The sequence below is a fragment of the Rhineura floridana genome, chromosome 18 (assembly GCF_030035675.1).
Source record: "Rhineura floridana isolate rRhiFlo1 chromosome 18, rRhiFlo1.hap2, whole genome shotgun sequence".
In the NCBI taxonomy this organism is placed as follows: Eukaryota; Metazoa; Chordata; class Lepidosauria; order Squamata; family Rhineuridae; genus Rhineura; species Rhineura floridana.
In genome coordinates, this window is record NC_084497.1 from 5,792,488 (window position 1) to 5,817,309 (window position 24,822).

Here is a 24,822-nt window from a genome sequence, read left to right on the forward strand (position 1 = left end):
ACACACACTCCCCATTTTTGGTCAAAGGCCACATTTCCTCAGCGCTGATCTGTTGGGGCGATGTGCCAGGAGTAAGCAAGGCCAGAGGCAAAAGCGAGCAGAACTGAATAATCTCACCCATCATGCTGGAGCGATTCTAAACAGCTCCAAAAACGACCGGCTTTAAGGCCAGGTTCATCTAGCCACCTGACTCCCCTCCCTCCTTAGCACCAGTGGCGCCGAGCGGTGGGTAATATCTAACGGGGCAGATTGTCTACATTTTTGGCAGGGGCCAGCGAGTCGAGGAGAGGCCCGGATGATGGCACAGGCAATGGAAGGTGCAGGTAAGCAGGCAGACGCTGGCATTGGAAGCAGGTAAACGTGTTGGACTTACTGATGGATGGCTTGGAGGAACTTACGCTGGTGTTTCCGCACTTTGGCATGGTCTATTTTCTTCACCAGCTTGGTGTGCTTGTAGATAAGCCACGTTTCCCTGAGTACGTTGGCTGCAGAATTTTTCACCTGCGGGGTGGGGGGAGGGAGGGAGATGGGATTGAAAAACAAAGACAGTCATCAGACAAGCGAGAGAAGGTTAAGGGGAGAAGCTACACTCTTCTGAATCAGTGCCTGCCTGATAGGTTTCCCATGGTCTGTCATGACACAGTTACCTACCAATCCCACCCTGCCCCTTTTAGGGTAGTTCGTGACAACACAGTAACCTACCAATCCTACCTTGCCTCCATTGGGTAGTTCATGACAACACAGTCACCTACCAATCCTACCTTGCCTCCATTAGGGTAGTTCATGACAACACAGTCACTTACCAATCCTACCTTGCCTTCATTAGAGTAGTTCATGATGACAGTGTCACCTACCAATCCTACCTTGCCTTCATTAGGGTAGTTCATGACAACACAGTCACTTACCAATCCTACCTTGCCTCCATTAGGGTAGTTCATGATGACACAGTCACTTACCAATCCTACCTTGCCTCCATTAGGGTAGTTCATGACGACACAGTCACCTACCAATCCTACCTTGCCTCCTTTAGAGTAGTTCATGACGACACAGTCACCTACCAATCCCACCTCCCACAGTCACCTACCAATCGCAGGATCAGGGCAGAGGGAGACTTTTTATCTTACCCGCTTTGTTAGCTGTGTGTCCATCATAAAGTTGTGGACATGTTTTTCTGCTTTGGTGAGTTCGAGCTTCCGGGCAACCACAGCAACCACAAGGGCCGTACACCCTGCACCCTGTTAGACAAAGAGAGGGTTATGATGGAAGAATGGGAAAAGCCACAGTGGTCGGATACCTGCCCATCATGCAGGTGTTGAAGGCAAGCGTCTATAAGAGGGGGAAAGTAGGCCATAGTAGTGAAGTGTGCATGTCTCTCTCTCTCTGTTTATTTCATATATTTATTATTATTACTATTATTATTATTTATTGAATTTATATCCCACCCTTCCTCCCAAGGGAATCCAAGATGAGAAACATAAACAAAACCAATTTAACTGGAAAATGATAAGCCTACTAGGCAAAAGGTCCAAAGCAGAATTACAATTCAAACATTCTAAAACACAGTTTAAAGCATTCTACAACAGTTGTTTTAAATTGTTTGTAAGAATTATTTTATATTGTTGTAACACGCTCTGGAAGCTCAGGGTGAAGGGCAAGGTAGTAATAGTAATAGTTGTTGCTGTTATGTGCCTTCAAGTCAATTGCGACTTATGGCGACCCTATGAATCAGCGACTTCCAATAGCATCTGTTATAAACCACCCTGTTCAGATCTTGTAAGTTCAGATCTGTGGCTTCCTTTATGGAAGTAATAGTAATAGTAATAGTAAAAGGGATGGGTGAATCTGTCAATTTTGGCTTTTCTCATTTTTCTAATCTGAAATTTAGTTCTCCACATTTCTGCAGGAGCTTGCCGTTTTAAAAAAATAAAGCACAGTTAAACTGCTGGGCTGGGTTTACCCATAATGCTAAGTCATGGTTTAAGAAACACTAGCTAAACAAACCATGGTTAAAGAAACCATGGCCACAAACCATGGCTTAAGAAACCATCGTGTAACAAAACCATGGTTTAGTGTTACGTGCAAACCAGGCCTTTGCTTCCTAGGGTACAGGGAAAGAAATGAGAGCTCAGCAGGAAACCATGTTGATGTCTCGGGGCAGACAGTGTGTGGCTTACCATAATCCCAGTGAGCAAGCAGACTCCTTTCCCACAGTAGGTATGCGGGACCATGTCCCCGTATCCAATAGAGAGGAATGTGATGGAAATCAGCCACATGGCTCCCAGGAAATTGCTGGTTACGTCTTGCTTGTCGTGATATCTGTGCCAAAAATAAGAGTCAAGGGGGTGGGGAAAGTCTCCATCAAAACTTACTTAGCTTTTCCCATTACACCCTTTGCCTGCCCCACACCACATAATCCGGGGGGGGTTGCTACAGGAGGATCCCTCCCCAAGTGTAAAATCTGCACTCAGTGCAGACTGCCCCTCAGGATGGGAGAGATTTGTGTTGGCTGGTGAATTTCAGCCATAAAGCCAAGTTAACCTTAAACCATCACTTTAACGTGGATTAAAGTGGGATGGATTTGTCAATTTTGTCATTTTACCAGCCTCCATTTCAGTCCTACTCATTCTCTGCAGCAATTTGCGATTTGAAAAAAAAAATTCTCATGAAAGTTCATCCGCACTGTAGTGCAACTTTCCCGAATGCACACATTTTTGTATGCAATGTGTCTTCTGGACACCTTTTGGCAAGCAATTTCCCCTCACGTCATTCAACACAATGTTATTTTTCACTTATGTATGCCCTTTAATGCACCCTTTCATCTAACCCAGTGGTTCTCAAACTTTTCTGGTTTGCGGCGCACTGTAAAACATATAAAAACTTTCTGGAGCACTTGGCGTACAAAATTAAAAATATATTTTAAACTATGAATAAAAATAAACTATAGAAAACTATTACTTACCCTATACAAATGGGTTTCTTCTCATTTTTAAAATACACTTTCATAATATTTGAGGCACACCTAGCCACCTCTTAGGGCGCACCAGTGTGCCTGGGCGCACCGTTTGAGAATCACTGGTCTAATACATGCATCATTGTATGCACTGCTTGTTTGGAGGACTGCACTGCAAAATTCAGAGAGGTGAGAATTTCAAAGGATTATTGTCTTCCAGTTTGCATATCAGTTCGAGAAGAGCGAATCAGGCAGCTTCTCATTAAAATGCAAACACAAAGGCACCTCTAAACTGTGGATGTTTTAAGAGATTGCTAAGGACAGGAACTGGAAGGATGCTAGTTCCTTTTTTCAAACAAATCATTCATTCTAGGCAATGACGGTTTTGAAATTCAGTTTTAGAGACCCAGGAAATACATAACGTCCCCTCCACAATTTTTGCACCAGCTCCAGACGTGGCCTCTCATTCCATCCCTGTGGCAGCCTCTAGCATTTCATTAAAACAACAAAACTGAAGTGCCCATTCCTGCATTCTCAAAGCTGTGGTTGCAGACTGCCCTCTGGAAATTGAAGTAAAAACCTCAATTTGCTGGGGGAACCCCCACCCCACCCACATCCCACCAACTTTTTTGCAGCACAAAGACTGAAGGGTTTTGTATGCTTTCTTTAAAAAAATTAAACCAAGTTTCCTTTTTCGGTAAAGAAAAACATACTTTTGAAATAAAAACATTTTAATTTACTTCCAATCTGAGCACTGTGAAGCTCCGAATCTATGCACATTTACTCAAAAGTAAGTCCTACTGCTTTCGGCGAAGCTGACTCCTAAACCCAGCAGCATAAGATTGCAACCATTATCTACTTGCTTAAACTGAAACTTGGACCCAAGGCCTCAAGAATGATGGAGGCGTTAATAGGATCTCGGTTCCAAACGGTTAAGCCAGATGTTTTGACAATCATACATTTTTAGTGTGGAACTGGAATTTCAGTGAAAAGTATGTGTGTGAGAGAGAGGGTAATGAATTATTTAAAAAATAAAAAAGGATTTGAGATGTCTGAACTGCTGCTGAATTGTCAAATGCGTGTGAAACCTCATTTCACGACTCTAGATCAAATCTGCAAGATTTTTTCTGCCTGTGAAAATAAATAGTTATGTCTGTACACACACACACACACAGATCAGAATTAAATCTTCTAGATAGCTTTAGGAGAAAAGGCGACTGAGGTTGCAAATCACTCTAAGCCAAACCATGGCTTAAAGTGAATAGATCGCGTCACTCTCCCAAACTAGATATGGAAAGATCCCTCAGTTTTGTCGGTTTCTCATTTTCCAACCTTAAATTCTATACTCAATTCTGCAGCAATTTGTGATTTTATTTTTTAAAAAATCCTCACGAAAATTGTTCAGCATTTTAATGCGACCTTCTCCTAATCAACACGTTTTTGAACATATGTACGTGACTAATGCACACATTTCTGCAAGCACTGTCTCCTAATATGCATTTTTCTATGTTATCTTCACTAACATGTTCACTTTTAAGCATATTCCCACAATATATGCCTTTTGGTTGAAAAGGTGCATCACAAAAAATCGGATATGTGCAAATCTCAAAGGATTGGCTGCGTTTCGGTTCCCCTATTGCTTCGGACAGTGCGAATTTGGTAAATTCAGCTTTAAATGCAAACTGAAACAAACTGCTCCTCCGGATTAACCACAAATTGTAGCATGGTTTTACCTATAGTTTACAGCTCTCAGTTTCTCCAGGACAGTGCAACTGTCAGCCTGGGTTCACATGACAACCTAAGCAGAGTTAAGTTAAGCTGCCGTCTTTTCAAAGGCCATGGTGCATTGATCCCAAACAGACAGATTTAAACCAGGCTCCCCGAGAAAGGAATATTAACAGGCTTCCAGGGGAATGGGGAAAACGTCAGCAAAGCTGTGCATAAAAGGGCTTTGCAATTTAACGCTCCGTTCAAACGCACAGCAAATCAGCGCAGACGCGGGATGATATCTGCCCAGGGGTTTGCTCTGCCAAGCTCAGCGTCTCTGCTGAGGCCTCCCGAAAGGAGAGGAGAGGCTTTGCAGCAGGAGCATTTAAAGCAGCGCAGATTAGCTCTGAAGCATTTAAGGGGGAGCAGGAGAAGCGTGACATAATTGCTAATGGTGCCAACTGTGATGGCTATGGATTCGCTACAGGTGACGGCCCATCAGGGCAGGGCTCTCTGAGAGATGCCTAGTTTGCCTTCCCTGCTGGATTCTACAAGGGGCAACACTTAGACTGAGATGATGGGCAGGGCCAACCCCCTGGACTGGTTATAGGGAAGGCAGGAGGTTGGATGAGGACAGACTGATCTTGGCAGGGCAGGGCTCGATTTGCACTAATCCACCAGCCTATGCTGCTCTAAACATGTCCTCCCCTAACGACCAATTTTAAAGCATTTTAGGAAAAAGCCATTTTGTTTTCAGTGTCACATTATGGCCTCCTTTCAGTGTGTTCTGATTTCAGAGATTCTCCAGATTCAACAGGTTAAAAAGAAAGGCACTCTTATAGCAACCTTACCCAGAGAGTTGCTGTCCAAGCCCTTCTCCTCGTCACATATTGCTGATGGCTCCGTATGCAGCATTCATTTATTTGGCAATTGCTGTTGCTGAAGCTACAAAAAGATTCTAACCTCTCCTCCCTGACATGCTAGCTTTTTCTTTGTGTGGGGATTTTTGTCAATTTTTTAAAAAATAAATATATATATTTCTTGCTATGGAGGAGCTTTCAAACTCCCTCCATCTAGAAAGTTAGCATGGAAGAAAGGAGAATTCTGGGCTTGCCTTCTCCCTTGCATGCTAGCTTTTTGTGGGGGGGGTTTGATTTTGTTTCAGTTTTCATTTTCTTGCTATGGAAGAGCATTCAGACTCCCTCCCTCTAGAAAGCTAGCATGGAAGGAAGGGGAATTCTGGGCTTGTCTTCATCCTGAGATGCTAGACTGCTATGTCTTCTTCCCACAGTATGCCACAATCCATTTGTTAACCTTAAGACTCCACAAGACTCCGTGACATTTTTGGAATTTTCAGCAAAACCCTTCAGTGCAGATCTTCGCAGCCAAAAATAAAGGGAGAGAGTAGCGAATAACTACAGAAAGAATGGAAAATGAGAAAGAGAGAGAGAATGATCTCCTCCCCAGCCTTGGAACAAGGCAACATGGAGCATTGACGATTTTGGAAGATGCATCAGAAGGCTGCGGAGAAGGTGCTTTGGAGAAACATGCAACGAGGAAGGAGAGAAGTGATCCCGGGGGGAGGTGGAAACCAAAGGCGAAAAGGAACGGAGAGGCCCAGACATGTCAGACGGCACCAAGCGATGTTAAGAAGAGGAATTTAGGATTGCTGCCTTTCTTCTGCCCTCTCCAGCTTGAGTGAACAGACCCAGAGCCCTTCCTCCCCACTCTGTGCCTTTCCCCCTCTCCTCCCCACTACAGATCTATCCAGTCCATAAAAGTGTCTTCCTTGCCCAGACGAGGGTGGGGGAGAGCAGTGTGAATCTTTGAACATTTCACTCGGAACCTCAGGGGAAGGATGCACGGGGTGGGGAGGGGAAGAGATGAGAGAGGAATAATTAACGGTGGAACCCATATATATAAATATATATAAATAGGTGAAGTTAAACCCAAAAGAAAAAATTACAAAAAACCAAATAACATACAGTTGGTTTGGATAACATCAAACAATCATTAATGGTCTAATATGAATAGAATTTCTTGTAATTTGTATGCAATCTTCCACTAGTATAATGCCTTCTTGATATGTTCTTTTCATGAATATAAGCATTTTTATGGGCACCATTCTCCTGTTTACACATTTTGGTACACACGACTTGCCTGGAGAAGCGCACTGCAAAATTTAGAGAAGTTTGAAATTTGAAGGCTGGCTGTGTTTCCATTCGCAGATTGTTTCGGGAAGTTCCAATTCAGCAAGTTCGCCTTTCAGTGCAAATTGAATCGAATTTCACCTTACACTGCAGGAACCAGGAGATTGGACGGGATGGACCCTCCGTCTCACGCAACAGGGCTCTACCAATGTTCTTTGGCCAAAAGGTAAACCAGAGATGCTACATCTAAGTTGCGCCTTTCATGATCAGTCCCCAAAACTGAGCCGCGCAGAAGAAAAGCTCCTCCCTAGCTCATTCCTCGTTTCAGCCTCACCCGGCTAGACCCAGCCCTGGATCTAGCCACCCCTTTGACTGCCCAAACGTGAGAGGCCCCTTTGGAGTGTACCCAGGGAACTACCTGGAGCTCTGTTGTCTGTTAGCTTATTTATTTATTTGGCTTTGCTTGTTTAACTTCACGTGATTTCTTCTGTAATTATTGCATTTATCCTATGTTTGCTAAATTGTTGCTGGCCCGATTTGAATTCCTTGTTTTGGAGGCTGACTTCCCTCCCCCTGTTGCCCAGCCTTCGTATTCTGATATTTTGCATCTTGGTCGGAAGGAACTTTGGGCACGGCGGAAAGGTGGCATACAAATAAACTCAATCGATCGATCAAGCACAGAGCGACGCTGCGTCAAGTGCATTGTGGGATATCATCAAGGATGGCAAGATTCAGCTGCCTGGTGGCGCTGGCCCCAAATAAATTAACAAGAGGGGAGAGTGCCAGATGCTCAGTGGCTCAGGATATGATCTAATGCTCACTTGCTCCCTCTGCAGTGTGAATGTCTGTGTGCGCAAGGCACACAAGTGTTTCATGAATCACACAACCTTCTCTGTCTCCTTCACGGGTGAGTGTGCCTTGACTCATTGCCTTGTCCTATAAAGATCTCCCGGCACCTGCTGGCTATCAGTTTTTTTTTAAATCAAAGTATTTATTGCATCGCTGTGCTTCTGGGGCTCGCAAAAGAGGTTTGGGAAATCCTTCTCCCTTGGGGGATCTGGGGGATCTTTTCCTCAGCTGCGACCCACCCATTTTGCAGTGGCGGGAACAGGGTGGGTGTCTGGAGAAGACTGCAGAAAACAGTTCCTCCACCCACCCACAGCCTCTTGAGGTGAACGACGGGCAGTGTGATAAATTTCCGGAAAATGATGAAGTCTTGGGGCACCTTAAGGCCTTAAGGATTTATTGCGGCGTCAGCTTTCATGGATGAAAGCCACTCTGGAGACGTGCGATGTGCTATCCTCTGTGAGTTCGGAGGAGAAGGAGGGGGAACACTTGGGAGGTTGTAGCCAATGTTTGTCTCAGAGTAGACCCATTGATAATGGATGGCCACGACTACCTTGGAAGAACTTGGCTGGATGGAACCGCCTGCCAACTCCTTTTTGGGAGGAAGGGCGGGATATAATTTTACTTAAATCAACATGGTCCCCCAAAAGTGATAAAATATGTATTTATAAAATTTATATGCAAAGGGGAGGCATGGGTTTGTGACATTATCTTGCAAAGCCCAAAATTATGTAGAGCAATGGCTAATTAGAGATACACCATGATCTTATTAGCAGATCCACACAGTACATTTAAAGCACATCCATAGAATCATAGAATAGTAGAGTTGGAAGGGGCCTATAAGGCCATCAAGTCCAACCCCCTGCTCAATGCAGGAATCCAAATTAAAGCATGCGCAACAGGTGGCTATCCAGGTACCTCTTGAAAGCTTCCAGTTTGTCTGCATCCTTCTTAAAGTGCAGCGTCCAGAACTGGATGCAGTACTCAAGGTGAGGCGTAACCAATGCCGAATAGAGGGGAACTAGGTCTTCACATGGTTTGGAAACGATATTTCTGTTAATGCAGCCTAAAACAGCATTTGCCTTTTTTGCAGCCACATCGCACTGTTGGCTCCTATTCAGCTTGTGATCAACGACAATTCCAAGATCCTTCTTGCATGTAGCATTGCTGGGTTAAGTATCTCCCATCTTATCACCTGTCAGGGATGCTTTAACTTGGATTCCTGCATTGAGCAGAGGATTGGACTTGATGGCTTTATAGGCCCCATTCCAACTCTACTGTTCTATGCTTCCATGTTCTCTTGCAAGCTTTGGCAATACAAAGGCAATAGATGTCATACTGGAAAGGGCCAGTTAGGCAGAGTCGGACAGGAGACGTTAAGGGGAAGAGAGTGGCGTGAGTCACACAGCCACCCTTAAAGCTAGCCTGCTGCCCTCTAGTGTAGCGGAGGACTCTGTGTTGAAGGAAGAGTCGGCAACTGAATGCCTGGTTGGGTTTTATGCATGGGATTGTCAAGGGTGGGGGGCACCTTCACCTCAGGCAGGAAAACCTCCTGGGCCAGCCCCACTCCTGTTGTCTTTGGACCCCACTTTTGACAACCAGCCTTTCCTCGGTAACCACAATCTATTTGCTGGAAAATAAATAGTGGATTCCTCCACTAACAACAACAACAATGGCCACCTGTTAGCATGATACCACCAATGGAGTAAGGCAGGGATAGGGAGCCTTTCTCAGCCCTGAGCAACCTTCCGGGCCCTAACATGCCCGTGGTGGGTGGGGCCACAGGCAAAAGTGGGCAGAGCAAGAGATGTGAATTTCACCTTTCTACAAAACCCTAGTTCCTACACGCACACACGCTCCTCTCTGTCCTCCAAGCCAGGCAAGCCAGAGACATGATCTGAGTTCAAGGGCACATTCCCAGCCAGGCACAAACATGCAAGGAGGGTGCAAAAGGGGGCCAGTGAGGGGAGTGGCCTGGGGAGATTCCCAAGAGTTAGACAGAGAGGCCAGCAGGGCTACATCTGGCCCCCACACCTGAGGTCCCTCACCCCTCGTGTGAGTTTGCCCTGTCAAGGCTCATGGAGATCTAATACATCTAGTGCCGTAGAGGAGACAGAAAGGCAAATCTGTACCATTGTGATGACTTTTTTGGAGAGGATCCAAGAATCACAAATGAAGAGGACGGCGGGAATGGGAGGCATAAAAACAGAACAACGGCGAGATCTAGCATCCACCGTTGTCTCTCGAGAAAGACCACCAGGCTGTCCAGGGGCAGGGGTGAAGTTGGCGGGAGTCTCACAGGGTCTTTGACCCCTTGCTTGTTTTGGAAAGGGTCCCAATTCTTGTGAGCTAATTGGCATGAAAGGGGAGTGTTAGCAACTGAGAAGAGTCTTCTCACATGCCACTTTGTCCTTTCCTGCTGCTTGGAGGCAATCAGAGTGAAAGGGCATGAGTCAGCCACTGAGAAGACTCTTTGCAGTAGCTAACACACTCCCCTTTCATGCTTATTGGCTCCTAGAGTCATCTCTTTGGGAGAAGGCATTAACAAGGATATTCTCAACCCAGCAGCTAAAAAAAAGGGTGTGTGTGGCTTTGACTATCATGAAGGTACCCTGGACTTCTGAATTTGCCACCACACTACTATCCAGGGATCCAAAATCTTGGTGAGGGTGGAAGAGAGAATGGGGAGAATTCTGGAAGAATCCCCGAAGTGGAACAGGATTCTTTTTTTGCAGAAATGGATTCTCAAGAAGGGAGGGTAGAGGAGGGGAGGTGAACACGGAGACGATAATTAGATTGACAGATGGGTAGAGAGGTTCCTTCCAAAAGCTTGATGCTTTGGGATTCTGTTCAAGGTTCACAACTCTCTCCCCCCCACACACCCCGTTGGGTTTTCACTACCCCTGGCTCCCCACCCCCCACCCCCCACAGTCAGGCCCTCCCCAAGTGGCAGCTAATCTTAAATTCTAATCAAGTCTCTTGGCCTCCGTGCACGGACGGCGTCTGCCCAACTGCTACCGACCAGAACTCACAGTTTGTCCCTATGAGAAGCACGAGGGTGAAAGAGGAAGGAAAACGATCGCAAGATGTTATTGCGCAGGAGGACATGGCAAAAACACAAGAAATCTACACCCACATCACACACGCCAACGACGCGGGAACACACGCGGGGTGCTGCCGGCACGGGTGGGCGGCACCCCTTGATTTGCTGCAGCGGAGGGGAAAGCCTGGATCCTGCGCAATTCGGGATGGGCAAAGCTGTCCGGTTTGGCTTCTCTCTGTCCCTCATTTTATTTTTCCAGTCTGAAGTTCAGTTCTCTGCATTTCTGGTATTTATTATTATTATTTTTACAAAATATCCTCATGACAATTTGTCAGGGTTTTTGCGCCAGTTTCCTCTGATGCGTGTACGCAATTTGGCCCCCTGCACACACGTTTGAGAGGATATTATAATGCGTTTTATCGGTTGTGATTGCATTTTTACACACACTTGCGGCTAACAGATGCTTTTTTGGAAGCAAGACTTGGCAGGGGGGCTGCACTGCAAAATTTGGGGAAGTGTGTGTTTTGAAGGAGGGGCTATGCCTTGGTTTGTGTCTTGTTTTGGAAAGTGTGAATTAGGGAGATGCACTCTACAATCCTAGCTGAACCGAGTTTTGCCCCCCCCTCCACTATTCACCATGCAGCAGCTCAGGCCTGCCGTTGTGTGTAGTGTTTGAGAATATGCTGAATATATTTAAATGTGCCAAATGAAATTGTTGGGGAGGGAGCATAGGATGGTGATCAAGAATTCCCCAGTATCTTGTTTCTAACAATGGGTTGCATGTGGAAGGGTTACCGCTCAGTGACAGAGCAACTGTTTGCATACAAGTTCAGTCCCCAAAGGTAGGCCTGGGAATGCGCCTGCCTGAAACCCTGGAGATCTGCTGCCAGTCAGTGTAGACAATACTGACTCAGTATAAGGCAACTTTCTGTGTGTCACTTTGAATCAGCCTTTTATTTAGACCCACGAGGACTGAAGAATCTTACTTTATTTTTAGGTGAAGGGCCACAGATCAGAGGAAGATTGGGATGGAAAGAGGTGTTAATTTCGGTTCTCTTAGTTTCTTATTTTTATCTCAGATTCAGGTCTCCACATCTCTGCAGCAATCTGCGACTTTTTTTTTTAAATCCTCATGTAAATTCTCCAGCCTTTTAGTGCCAGTTTCTCCAAATAAACCCATTTTTGTAGGCAAAATGACTCGTGTACACATTTTTGCACGCCGTTTCTGGCCCTACGATGCATTTTTTGCATATTATCGAACTCTATTGCAAAATTCGAATAAGCGCGAACTTTGAAGGATGGCTTTGTTTTGTTTCGCCTCTTGTTTTGGAAAGAGCAAGCTTGATCATTTCTAATTTCTAATTTCTCACCCATCCCTAGTGGTAGAGTACCTGATTTGTATGCAAAAAGACCCCGGGTTCAATTCCTGGTATCTCCAGCTATGACTAGGAAAAACTCTCATCTGAAAGCCTGGAGAGTCTCTGCCACTCAGTGCCGACCAGGCGTAGCCATGACACTTTTCAAATGTTGCTACACTCCAGCTCCTATCAGCCCCAGCCACAGCGGTTGACATTCAGGGATGATAGGAGTTGTAGTCCAACATCTGGAGGGCACCACATTGGCTAGCCTTGTGTTGAGCTTTTTCAGGATTCGGATCACCCTTTCCTATGAGTAAAGGCAATAGAACAACTTAAGGGAGATGGAGGTTTATAAAACGAGGGGACGTTTCTATTGCGGAGAAAGCGGCGAGACTAGAACTCAGCGTCAAATCAGCCCAATGAGCCAGCCTCTTTCGAAGGACCCCAGTTTCCCCTCGGCTGCAACAGCAGTGCCCAAGACCCTGGCGAGAGCCACCTTTCCCCCTTCTCTGCCCTCCTTGCGGAATCAGGCCTCACCTCTCACACACGCGCACCGTCCAAGCCGCGATGATCCAAGAGGAGATGCTGAAGACTAAGAGAACCGTCCCCGGGCAGATGGTCATCAGGGTCTTCATGACAAAGCGGGTGTTGAAGTTGATCTTGTTGAGCGCCCCGATGCTGCGGGAAGAGGCGTCGGTGAAGAGCTTGCTGTGGAGGAGCATGACGCGCCCAATCAGGTAGAGGCGGAGGAACATGGGGATGGAGAGGATGATGTCTACGTCGGTGTTGGCCTCCGAGGTGGCGTAGGTGAAGGCCAGGCGGGTGGTCCAGGTGAAGAAGTACTGTCCCGGGATAGGGTGGATGGCACAGACAATCAGTTCCAAAGTGATAAAGAAAATCCGCTCGTAGGTCATGGCTATTCTCCAGTCGTCCGCACCGTTGTCCACCATGAAGAGCTGCAGAGAGACGACTCCCAGGTCATCATCACAATATAAAAAGACAGACAGGACTAATGCTCTTAACTCATAAGTAAAACAATTCATTCAACAAGAATCTTTTTTTTAAAAGTCATTAAGATCCAGCAGTCCACCAGTGGTTAAAATAATTACTAAATCAAGCTCTGTTTACATTTTATTTTCATTTTCGGCATGATCCTGAAGGTGGGTGAGACTCATCCATTGCACTCCGAGTGTGCTGACCCCTGCGATTTCCCCAAAATGCAGGAAACTTGACTGCAGGGCTGGCACCAGAGCGTGGCCAGGTTGGGGCCTAGCCGAGGGACCCTTTCGGCTCCCGACCCTACTGCGGATCGCAGAGATGGAGCTCCCAGGCACCCCCTACTACTGCGCAGCCCGTGACACCTGCCTGCATGTCCCACCTACCTCTTACTTGAAGTAAATGTTGGCTGCGCTGCGGGTGCAAGCCTGCCATCAACCAAGATGGGGCAGGCTGGTGCCCAAGGGCCCTGGCATACCTGCTTGACTGTATAATTTGTGGTTTTTATTTTAACCATTTAGATTGCACCATTTCAAGGTGGCTAAAAAAACAGTTCAGTGGGAATGAGAGACTGTTCATGGTTGGCTCCCTCTCTGTTTCCTGTATAACAATACGCTTTTCCTGTTATGGGCCTAAGTTTAAAATCCCAGCAGACCAGCTTTAAGCTATATATGGATATAAATACGGGCAACAACTTTTCTCATGGAGAAGGGATATCTTCTCCGATCCCACATTTTGTGTAAAGGACCCTTGGAAGATTTCTCAAATGGTCACTCTGCTCAGTGAATATACATACAAGAATTTTCAGCAACACTTTGCTAATTCTGCAATTGGCAGGAATTTGCCTCCGCGTGCTCATTTGCACTATTTCTTTAAGGTTTTTCAGTATTATATCATAAACATGCTGTCTAGGCAACTTATGACAAATAAGGAAAACAGTATAGAATCATAGACTTGTAGAGTTGGAAGGGGCCTATAAGGCCATCGAGTCCAACCCCCTGCTCAACACTGGAATCCAACTTAAAGCATCCCCGAGAGGTGGCTGTCCAGCTGCCTTTTGAATGCCTCTAGGGTTGGAGAGCCCACCACTTCCCAAGGTCATCGGTTCCATTGCTGTAGCACTCAAGTTCTTCTGATGTTCAGCCAAAATCTGGCTTCCTGTCACTTGATCCCATTATTCCTGCACTCTGGGATGATCGAGAGGAGATCCTGGCCCTCCTCTGTGTGGCAACCTTTCCAGTACTTGAAGAGTGCTATCCTATTTCCCCTGAGTCTTCTCTTCTCAAGGCTAAACAGACCCAGTTCTTTCAGTCTCTCCTCATAGGGCTTGGTTTCTAGTGCCCTGATCACCCTCATTGCCCTCCTCTGAACCGGTTCCGTTTGTCTGCATCTTTCTTAAAGTGCAGTGTCCAGAACTCGACACAGTAACTCAAGTTGAGGCCTAACCAGTGCTGAATAGAGGGGAACTAATACTTCATGTGATTTGAAAACTATACTTCTGTAAATGCAGCCTAAAATAGCATTTGCCTTTTTTGCAGCTGCATTGCACTGTTGGCTCATATTCAGCTTGTGATCAACAACTATACACACACACACAAATACTGTTGTCCCTGACCACTAGCCATTCCTCCTTCTGGGGCTACTGGGCGAAAGCTGCCTTAGACCATCATCTAGCTCAATCCTTCCCAGTCCTACCAGGAGATGTCATCGGGGATTGAACATAGACCTTCTGCATGCAAGGCAGATGTTCCGCTACTGAGCTACTGCCCTTCCCCTAAAAATAAAGATTCCAGCCTTTGTGGTTCTAAATAAAAGGGCTGGTTTAAATAGGAACATAGCAATCCGCCTACACGCAGAGGCTTGAGGCTTTGGTTTACCTTCAGTTCCCAAGCAGCATGGTGCAAATGCAGATTTGCAAAACAGTGCAAGCCAATTTTAAACTCTAAAAGAGAAACATCTTTTTTTCTAGAGGTCAGTCACAACACTTGCAGTTTGACTTACAATTTGGGCTGAGGGGTATTTGCATGGCTCAAGTCTTTCCTTCTAACAATATGGTGTCAGCATTGATGGCAGCAGTGACAATAAGATATGTTACTGTTCTTTCACTGCTAGTGATGCACGCATTTCTTGCAATGCATTCAATTCATTGGTAAGTCATAGAATCATAGAATAGTAGAGCTGGAAGGGGCCTATCAGGCCATCAAGTCCAACCCCCTGCTCAACGCAGTCCTCAACACGACTTGGATCTTGGATTCCTGCACTGAGCAGGAGGTTGGACTCGATGGCCTTATAGGCCCCTTCCAACTCTATAGAGCATACATCTGAACAGATGTGCAAAGGATTGAGCCAGAAACCAGTTTAAAAAGGGGGAGATGATTTATCAGTGAAAACCCCTTTAACAGACCACCAGGTCTGGTCATAATGAGCGTGCAGATTTTGGACACAAGCATGAAACTCAAAGATAACAAGAAGTAGGATTTTTTTTTAAAAAGACAGAACATTATCATCCTCCCCCCCCCCCCCGTGGTTTGCAAGATCTGTCTGGCACATGAGAATGTGAGTCTTGTTGGATCATTCAAAGGCAGCACAACTGATTGAGCTCTCGTGTGCCCTATTGCTCCTCCGAAGGTGCCCTCTCCGTCCTCCAATGAAGGGCAGAGCAAGGTCAAAGATCTGCACGCAGCACTCGCTTCGGGAAGCAACGGGATCCACTCATTCAAAGGCACACCTGTTTCCGCTTGAAAATGGCCGCTTCATCTTCGCTTGCTGGCAGCAGGCTGCGCTCAGTTTCTCTGTGCTCAGACACAGCCCAGAATAATGTTTTAATGGGGAAACTCTCTGTGCTCTTCAACTGCCTGCCACCACGAGCTGGTACCAGATGCCTGCGAGACGTTGCAAACAGGCTCCTCTGCATTTGGTGACGGCTGTCTCCCAACGGCTCTGGCGGCAGCTGGGGCCAGTCAACTGAGAAATGGCTCCAGGCTCCAGTGGGCCCAGAGTCAGGACTGTCCCATCTGTTAGTCTCTCCCGACTTCAGCAGAAACAACGAGCAGCACCCCAAGCAAACCCTTCCGGATCACTCTTACCTATGAATGGACAAATCTGCCCATTTTTGGTTCACTCCAGTTTCCAATCTTTCGTTAGGATCTCCCCCTAACTTGTGCATCGTTAAAAACTGCAAATATATTTATATAATATATACTGCTTTACGCACACTTTACCCTAGTATATGAATTTTTGTACACATCGTCTGGTATTCAACTAAGTCTCACTCAGTGTAGGCCCATCAAACTTAATAAACTTCAGTTAGTTATGTCTATTAGCTTCAATGGGTGTCATGTGAGTAGGGCTAGCTTTGATTACCACCCATTACTTGGCTGGAAAACTGCATTGCAAAATTCAGAGATGTGCGAATTTTGAAGGATGGCTGTGTTTCAGAAAGTGCAAATCAGGTAGATTCGAACTGAATCGAATTTCTCCTCCAACACTACAGAGTTCAGAAACTGCGAATTAGGTAGATTCGAACTGAATCGAATTTCTCCTCCAACACTACAGTGTTCAGAAACTGCGAATTAGGTAGATTCGAACTGAATCGAATTTCACCTCCAACACTACAGAGTTCAGAAACTGTGAATTAGGTAGATTCGAACTGAATCGAATTTCTCCTCCAACACTACAGAGTTCAGAAACTGTGAATTAGGTAGATTCGAACTGAATCGAATTTCTCCTCCAACACTACAGAGTTCAGAAACTGTGAATTAGGTAGATTCGAACTGAATTGAATTTCTCCTCCAACACTACAGTGTTCAGAAACTGCGCATTAGGTAGATTCGAACTGAATCGAATTTCTCCTCCAACACTACAGCATTGAGGGACTTGCATCAAAACAGAACTCTGGATTAAAAAAAGAAAGAAAACAGCTCACATTCACCTGCCCACCACCTCCCTGCTGTTGGGCCTCAGCTCCTCCGCGGGGGCCAGGAAGGGGGAAGGCATGAGTTTCAGGGTCCCCAGCTGTCAGAAGGAGCGGTAGATCCAGGAGTTGTTGAGTCTCCACAGGATAGGGCATGTGGGAGTGAGTTGGAGCCAGGGTCAGTTCCCACAGATAGTGCGCTTTCTGAAGAAGAGCATGCCCCACCCCCAGACCAAGACGAGGAGCCGTTGGAAGTTGCTCCGGAGGGCGTGCTCCCTCCCCCTCTGCCTAGCGGTTCTTGGGAGGTGCCAGGAGAGCCTCCTCCCCCTGACATCGAGCCTGTTGCCGAGGCCCTTTCGGACGAGCCATTGGACGCCCGCCCCGTCACCCCCCACTCGTCGTCGTGAGAAACGGACCGGTCAGAAGCAGGACTTGAGAAGGAGTCAGAGAGTAAAATCAAGGACTTTCCCTACTTAAAACTGCAGCACCAGGCACAGAGCTGCTGAGTCAACTTTCTTTATACATTGCAGAGCATGTCTAGAGTGCAGTTAGGGAATTCTAGTGAGTTAGTTTAGTGCTCTGAAACATACTGCTTTTGATGTATCAATTACTCTAATAAAACAAGAATTAATTACACCTGCATCTCAGCCTCGTGGATCCCACTCTGAACGGGACACCTGCTCTCCTCCTCTTTTAACCAGGATAGGGAACCTGTTGGCCTTCCAGACTCTGTAGGACTCCAACTCCAGCAGCCCTAAGCAACCCCCAAGGCCAACAGACGGGGATGTTGATGGGAGCCAGAGGCCAACAACATCTGGAAGGCCACAAAGAGAACTTTGACATTGTTACTGAAAAACAAACAAGCAAGCAATACGGAGATGTCATCTCATTCGTAGCTTGGGAGTTCTTTTCGACTCTTCCTTGTCTCTTGAGGCTCAGGTAGCCTCAGTGGCAAGGAATGCTTTTTACCATCTCCGATTGGTAGCCCAGCTACGTCCCTATCTGGACAGTGACGACCTCGCCTCAGTCGTTCATGCTCTGGTAACTTCTAGATTGGACTACTGCAATGCGCTCTATGTTGGGCTGCCCTTGAAGACAGTTCGGAAACTACAGTTAGTCCAGAATGCAGCGGCCAGATTGTTGACGCGGACAAGAAGGTCCGCTCATATCACACCTGTTCTGGCTCGTCTGCACTGGCTTCCTATTTGTTTCCGGGCTAAATTCAAAGTGCTGGTTTTGACCTATAAAGCCTTACACGGCATGGGACCGCAATACCTGGTGGAACGCCTCTCCCAATATGAAACTACCCGTACACTGCGCTCAACATCTAAGGCCCTCCTCCGAGTACCATCCCATCGAGAAGCTCGGAGGGTGGTGACTAGAAATAGGGCCTTTTCGGTTGTGGCTCCCGAACTGTGGAATGGTGTCCATGATGAGGTGTGCCTGGCGCCGACGCTGCTATCTTTTCGGCGCCAGGTGAAAACCTTTTTATATTCCCAGGCATTTTAATGCGTATTAGTATATGTATTTGATGTATTTTGCTACTGTTTGATTATTTTGTTTACCTTTGTTGGTTTGATTTTATTGTATTATTGTATTTATATATTTTGATTGCTTTATTGTATGTACACCGCCCAGAGAGCCCTTGGGCTTAGGGCGGTATATAAATAAAATAAAATAAATAAATTAAATAAACGTTCAATCCCTGTAATATCTTTCTAAAAACTATCAGTAAATATTGAGACTCTAAACCAGCGTTTGCTAAGCTGGTGCTTTGAACTACAAGTCCCATCAGCCTGAGGGGGCACCAGGTTAGCACAGGCTGCTATTAAACAGTATAGTTTCAGTTTCTATATCCTCTGACTGTCTCTTCCACTCTCCCCCACCAATTCTCACTGACTGCTTTTTCCTAACTGGCAGCATGACCATAGATGTGTCTACCCAGAAATACATCTCACTGATTTCACTTGGGTTTACTGCATAGGATTTCGTCCTGACTCGCAAATACTCTTGACCATCACAGGCAGCTCTCCTTATTCATGTCAAGTTTTTTTTTTAAAAAAATCCCACAGATAAAGGCATCCAAAGCAGCTTAAAAAATCTAAAATGACGTTACACACAAGGAAAATGCATTGGCAGGGAGGAGGAAAAAAGCAAACCCGGGCATCGCCAAACTGACAGTGGGAAAACCGAAAAGGTTTTCAATGGGCATAGTGAACCAGATGAGCTTGAACTGCTTTTTCAAAACAAAACAAGACATTTCAGGAAGCAGAAGAAGCCAAGATGATTACCTCCCCACCGCCATGAGTATTTTTATGCTTCTCATCAGGGCCAAAACTCCCCCCAGAGTGGCATACACACAAAGTTAAACCATCGCAGCGTACATATGAAATCAGTTGAAAAGGCGGCGTCTCACCTGGATCTCTCGCGCGTGGTACATGATGATCAGCCCCAGGAGGATCATGGTGGACAGGCTGATGAGGCATTTGAGGGCAAATGAATATGAAGACTCCTAGAGGGGCAGCAGAGAAGATACAAAGTGCACAGTTAAACTGCGGAACTCACTGCCTCAGGAGGCAGCGACAGGCACCAGCTTGGAGCGCTTCAGCAGTGCCTGGGAATCACAACTGGGGAGCGCTGCTGTTGTGGTGCGCACGTCCTGCTCGTGGGCTTCCCTTTGGGGCCTGTGGTTAGCCACTATGAGGAGGTGATGCTGGACAAGATGGGCCCATTTTTGGCCTGATCCATCAAGGCTGTGACCTTCTATTTCTCCAGTCACAGGCTGCAGTTTTGCAGAAATCACAGATATTTTCAGAACCTTCAGATTTGAGGGGAGGAGCTTTACTAGATAGGGGTGGAGCCTAGTGAGTATGAATTTGGCAGTTTAGGGGCAGAGGCTGGCTGTGTCTGGGGGTTTGAGGGCGGAGCCTGAGGGACATGGGGGTGGGCCTAATAGCAACAGCTCTCACTTATTGGTTCATTTCCCATCTATGTGTCTTGGCCCAGTTGCTCTGTCAGTCTGACCTACTTCGCAGGGTTGTTTCAGGCCGGGGGCATTCCCAGTTCCTACCTGAAGATGGCAGGGACGGAGATCTGCATAAAAAGCAGGTGCCCACCTTTGAGCCACAGCCTTGTCCCCAAATTTAGTAGATTAAACTATTTGAGATACCCGCCTGTTGAATTGATTCAGGATCTCTGGGTGACAGACGAAGTTAGTCATTCTCAGAGTAGGCCTACTGAAATGAATGGACATGGCTAACATATTTATTTAGTTATTAAATTTATATCCCACTCTTCCTCACAGAAGGAGCCCAGGACGGCAAGGCATGTTTAGCCTTGAGAAGAGGAGACTGAGGGGAGATAGGATCGCACTGTTCAAGTCCCTAAAAGGTTGTCACACAGAGGGGGGCCAGGAACTCTTCTCAATTGTCCCAGAGTGCAGGACACGGAATAATGGGCTCCTTCTGGGAGGAAGGGTGAGATATAAATCAAATGATAAACAAATAAATAATGGGCTCAAGTGATAGGAAGCCAGATTTTGGCTGAAGATCAGGAAAGACTTCCTAACTGTTAGAGTGGAACGACAATGGACCGATGACTTCAGGAGGTGGTGGGCTCTCCAACCCTGGAGGCGTCCAAGAGGCAGCTGGACAGCCACATGTTGGGTATCCTTTAATTTGGGTTCCTGCATTGAGCAGGGGGTTGGACTTGATGGCCTTATAGGCCGCTTCCAACTCTAGGATTCTATGATTCTATAAAAAACACTAAAAGCACTTCAAAACATCTTAGAAACAAGACTTTAAGACCTATTAAAAAACAAAACATCTTTAAAAATGTTAAAACATCACAGAAAGCCATTCCCGCACAGACACAGACTGTAGGTCCATTCATGTCAATGGGTCTACTCTGAGTAGTTGGATGCAAGTCCCTTTAACTGGTTTGTTGCCCTCTTCAAGCATAAAGCATCACAACCAGGGTACTACTTTTAAAGTAATAGTTGTGTGTCCAAATGGACACCCAGTTGCACCCATGAAATTTAAATAATGAACCAAGAATACAAATTCAGATTGGAAGCTACTGAAACACTGACCAGAGGTCTGATTTTTTTTTTAAATGACACTGCACAGAAACAAGGACACAAGGGGCACATTGCACAATCCTTCTTAGGGCTATGACAAACCACCAGCCTCTCTGGAAAACGTCTTAACAAAAGTGTACACTGTGATGCCTGGTTCTCTGTATCTTTCCTCTTTTTCCTGTAAGAATTCTGGTACAGCAGGACGTGGATCGTAAGCAGCAGTTTTCAAGTTCAATTTGCTTCTGAATTTATGTGTTTATGGTGGGTGAGCAGGCTAGTAAGGGTTTTGCTAGGTTAGCAGTGTGTGTCAATGCATTTGAAAGGCTGCATTCATGACATTGTTGTTTCAGTTTGAACTAGGGATAGGGTCCGTTGGCTGGTGCTGGTTCGAAAGCCTTCCGTCGACCTAACAGGCTGGTACCGATAAGAGTTCGTTCTTTGTCCACAAACTGCTGCCTTTACTGATCCGTTCCCCCACCCCACCCGGAAAAAATATTGATATTAATATCAATATTTTAAAGGAAATATTGATATATTTTGAAATATCAATAAATTAAAGAAAATAGATATATTGAAGGAAAATTGGTAAAAAAATATTGATATCAATATAAATATTTTAGACATTTTAAAAAAAAAATCTGTTTTGGGAAATGGCTACATAAAAATCCGACCCGCAACACTAGCAAACTGATGTAAAATTTGGTACCAAATCTGAATTGGGCGAGATTCTAGCACACCCCTAGTTTGAACCCTTTTAAACCAGAACTATCCTGTTAGAGCCATTCGACAATGGAACCAATGACCTAGAGAGGTAGTGGGCTCTCCGACACTGGAGGCTTTCAAGAGGCCGCTGGACAGCCACCTGTCGGGAATGCTTTGAACTGGATTCCTGCATTGAGCAGGGAGTTGGACATACTTGATGGCCTTACAGGTCCCTTCCAACTCTACTATTCTATGATTCTATCACTAGAAGCTAAAACAATGAAACTGACCTTATCATCCTTTGGACACATCATGAGAAGACATGATTCACTAGAAAATACAATAGTGCTGGGGAAAACAGAAGGGAGTAGAAAAAGAGGAAGGCCAAACAAGAGATGGATTGATTCCATAAAGGAAGCCACAGACCTGAACTTCCAAGATCTGAACAGAGTGGTTTGTACCAGATGCTATTGGAGGCTGCTGATTCACAGGGTTGCCATAAATCAAAATCGACTTGAAAGCATATAACAACAATATAACCAGCCAGATGGGCGACTAATAAATATAATATAATAATAATAATAATAATAATAATAATAATAATAATAACAAAATGGTTGCAGTGACACTCAAAAGCAAATAGCTTAGTGTACGGAAGGGATTTATAGTGGCCTGAGAGTGGGGCTTTAGAGACCCATTTAATTGCCCCCCATCCCTAATATGAATAACTAGCAGGACTATAGAATCACTAGAAAATAAAAAGTTAAGATTCGTTTGCTTGATCTCCATAACACAGATTATACCCCGGGTGCAAAATCCCACCCCAGCATGAGGATGGGGAGAGCGCAGGACACTCCTCCTAATCAGATAATACTCAGAATTGACAGCAGAATTGGGACAGGCAAGAAATGACACACACACACACACACACAATGCAGAATTAAGGTGTAGAACTTCTCCCCCCCCCCAAGATGCGGGATGGATGGCCACTGGGTTTAAATAAAAGGAATTCAACAAATTAACAGAGGATGGCTCTGGTTTGCTTTTTTTGACAGAGGAATAGAACCTCCATTATTGGAAGCAGTCTACCTCAAAACCATATGCTTTTTAGGGGAGGAGGGAGTAAGGACATCAGCAGAAAATGATTGCCCGGAGGCATCTGGCCAGCCACTGTGGCATGCTGGCTGTGGGACTGATGTGATGGCTTCATAAAGGCACATAACAACAACATCCCTCGCTCCAAACCCCAGGGGCTGGCACCCAGCATGCGAGTCACTCGGATGAAAGAAATGGACAGCAAGTAACAAGTCAGAGTGCCCAGAGTGGATTCCTGCATTGCGCAGGGGGTTGGACTTGATGGCCTTATAGGCCCCTTCCAACTCTATGATTCTATGAAATGATAGTTTGGAAGACCTCCCTTCCTACCTTAGTGTACACACCCCACGACAGCTCCGTCTCCGTCACCATGACCATGATGCCAAACATCCCAAAGATCAAGGCGTAGTCGCTCAGGCGCTTGCGCTTCTCAAAGAGGGCCCGCCGGTGGCCCAGTCGGTAGCCGACGTTCTGGTGCTTCTTGTGGCCGTGGGGGTGCTCCCCGGCCTCTGAGCCCTCCTCCAGGTGGGGCTCTGGAGCCTTGCTGTGCTCGGACCTGGAGACGACCACTTCCAAGCCGGAGTCAGGGAAGGTCTGCAGGGGCTGAGTCTCCGCGTCCGGGTCGTGGAGGTTGCGGTGGGAGGAGGCGAGGCTGCTTAGGGGCCGGATGACGCCGCCGTTGAATTTGCAGCTGTTCATGGCTATCTCGGCAAAAGGGCTGGACTCGCTGAGGGCGCCCGTGGACCCAGCATGGCTCAGAATTTGGCGGTCAGCATTGACCTGGAAAGGAGAGAGAGGGAGAATGAGGAGAAGGGAGTCATCCACACCCTCTTGCTAACAATGAACCGACGGTGGAAGAGGCAGAGCATCTGCCTTGCATGCAGAAGGCCCGGCTTCAATTCCTGGCACCTCCTGGAAAGTCGCCTGGAGATCCGCTGCCAGTCAGTGTAGACAGTGTAGACAGTAAATAAATAAATGTAATAAATAGATGGACCGACAGTCTGACTCAGTATAAGGCAGCTCATTATGTTCCTACTGAAATCAGCCCTTAATTCAGAAACATGAGGTCTGGAGTCTTGTTTTATGGTAAAGGAAAGGGCCATCTGCACCACATGCACAGAGTCCCAGGTTCAAGCACCAATGGCATCTCCCAGGTAGGGATTCATGCTAATTTGTGCTTCTCATATCTAATTCATACCAATCTGAAATGTAGCCATCCTTCAAAATTCACACTTCTCCAAATTCTGCGATGCTGTCTCCCAATTTTTTTTTAAGTGTACAGGAAGGCAACTATTACGGGGACGTGTGCCTAAAAATGCAGACAGCTGAGAAAGAACATACAACAATGCATCATATTCAGGGAAATGGCTGCAGAAATGTGTGTTGTCAAAACTGTGCATGCCAAAATGTGTTTCTTAGGAGAAATTCGGACTAAAGTGCAGGTGAATTTTCTTGAGGGCAAGAAACCCAACCAATCAAATTTGCAGATTGAGGCAGAAATGTGGAGAACAGGATTCAAGGGGGGGGGGGATAAAACAGCCACAGTGGACAGATCCTTTCATCCTTGGCTACAGACTCCTGTTGCTGCCGATTGCATTGTCATTTCTGGGGCCCTTTTCATTGTGATAGTTGCTTATCAGAGAATCACAGAATTGGAGGGGCCCTATAAGGCCATCAAGTCCAACCCCCTGCTCAATGCAGGAATGCAACTTAAAGTTAGTTGAGGGTCTAGTGTGAGCTCTCCCCCCGTGCTACAAAAGCGAGGTCCTTACTCTATCCCAGCGAGGAGAAGGGCCCAAGAGACGAACCACCCATTTGGAAAGAGTTCATTCCTTTCTTCATTTTGAAAATTTACAAACTGCTTGCTCCAAAAGCTCTCCAAGCCACTCAGAAACAAAACCCAGCTAAAATCCACAAAGCCGTTCAAAAGCAAATGCCTGTATTTTAAACTCAGCAGCGGCTGATCAGTGGAGGCATTTTGGTT

General features: G+C 46.1%; 1 protein-coding gene across 11 annotated transcripts in view; it reads right to left on the reverse strand.

Annotated features, from left to right (window-relative positions):
• KCNN1 (potassium calcium-activated channel subfamily N member 1) overlaps nt 1–24,822 on the reverse strand; it is a 109,600-nt gene that overhangs the window by 42,990 nt on the left and 41,788 nt on the right. For 8 of the 11 annotated variants that reach the window (XM_061601542.1, XM_061601545.1, XM_061601541.1 and 5 more), the window contains 6 exons: nt 23,169–23,618; nt 19,380–19,475; nt 12,592–13,010; nt 2,175–2,316; nt 1,125–1,235; nt 374–501 (listed from right to left, as the gene is read on the reverse strand). In XM_061601542.1, coding sequence (XP_061457526.1) covers nt 374–501; nt 1,125–1,235; nt 2,175–2,316; nt 12,592–13,010; nt 19,380–19,475; nt 23,169–23,618 — 1,346 coding nt within the window. Of the gene's footprint in view, nt 1–369; nt 502–1,124; nt 1,236–2,174; nt 2,317–12,591; nt 13,011–19,379; nt 19,476–23,168; nt 23,619–24,036; nt 24,085–24,822 lie in introns of those variants that run through there. The other 3 variants (XM_061601547.1, XM_061601544.1, XM_061601543.1) reach the window with 3 other exon arrangements.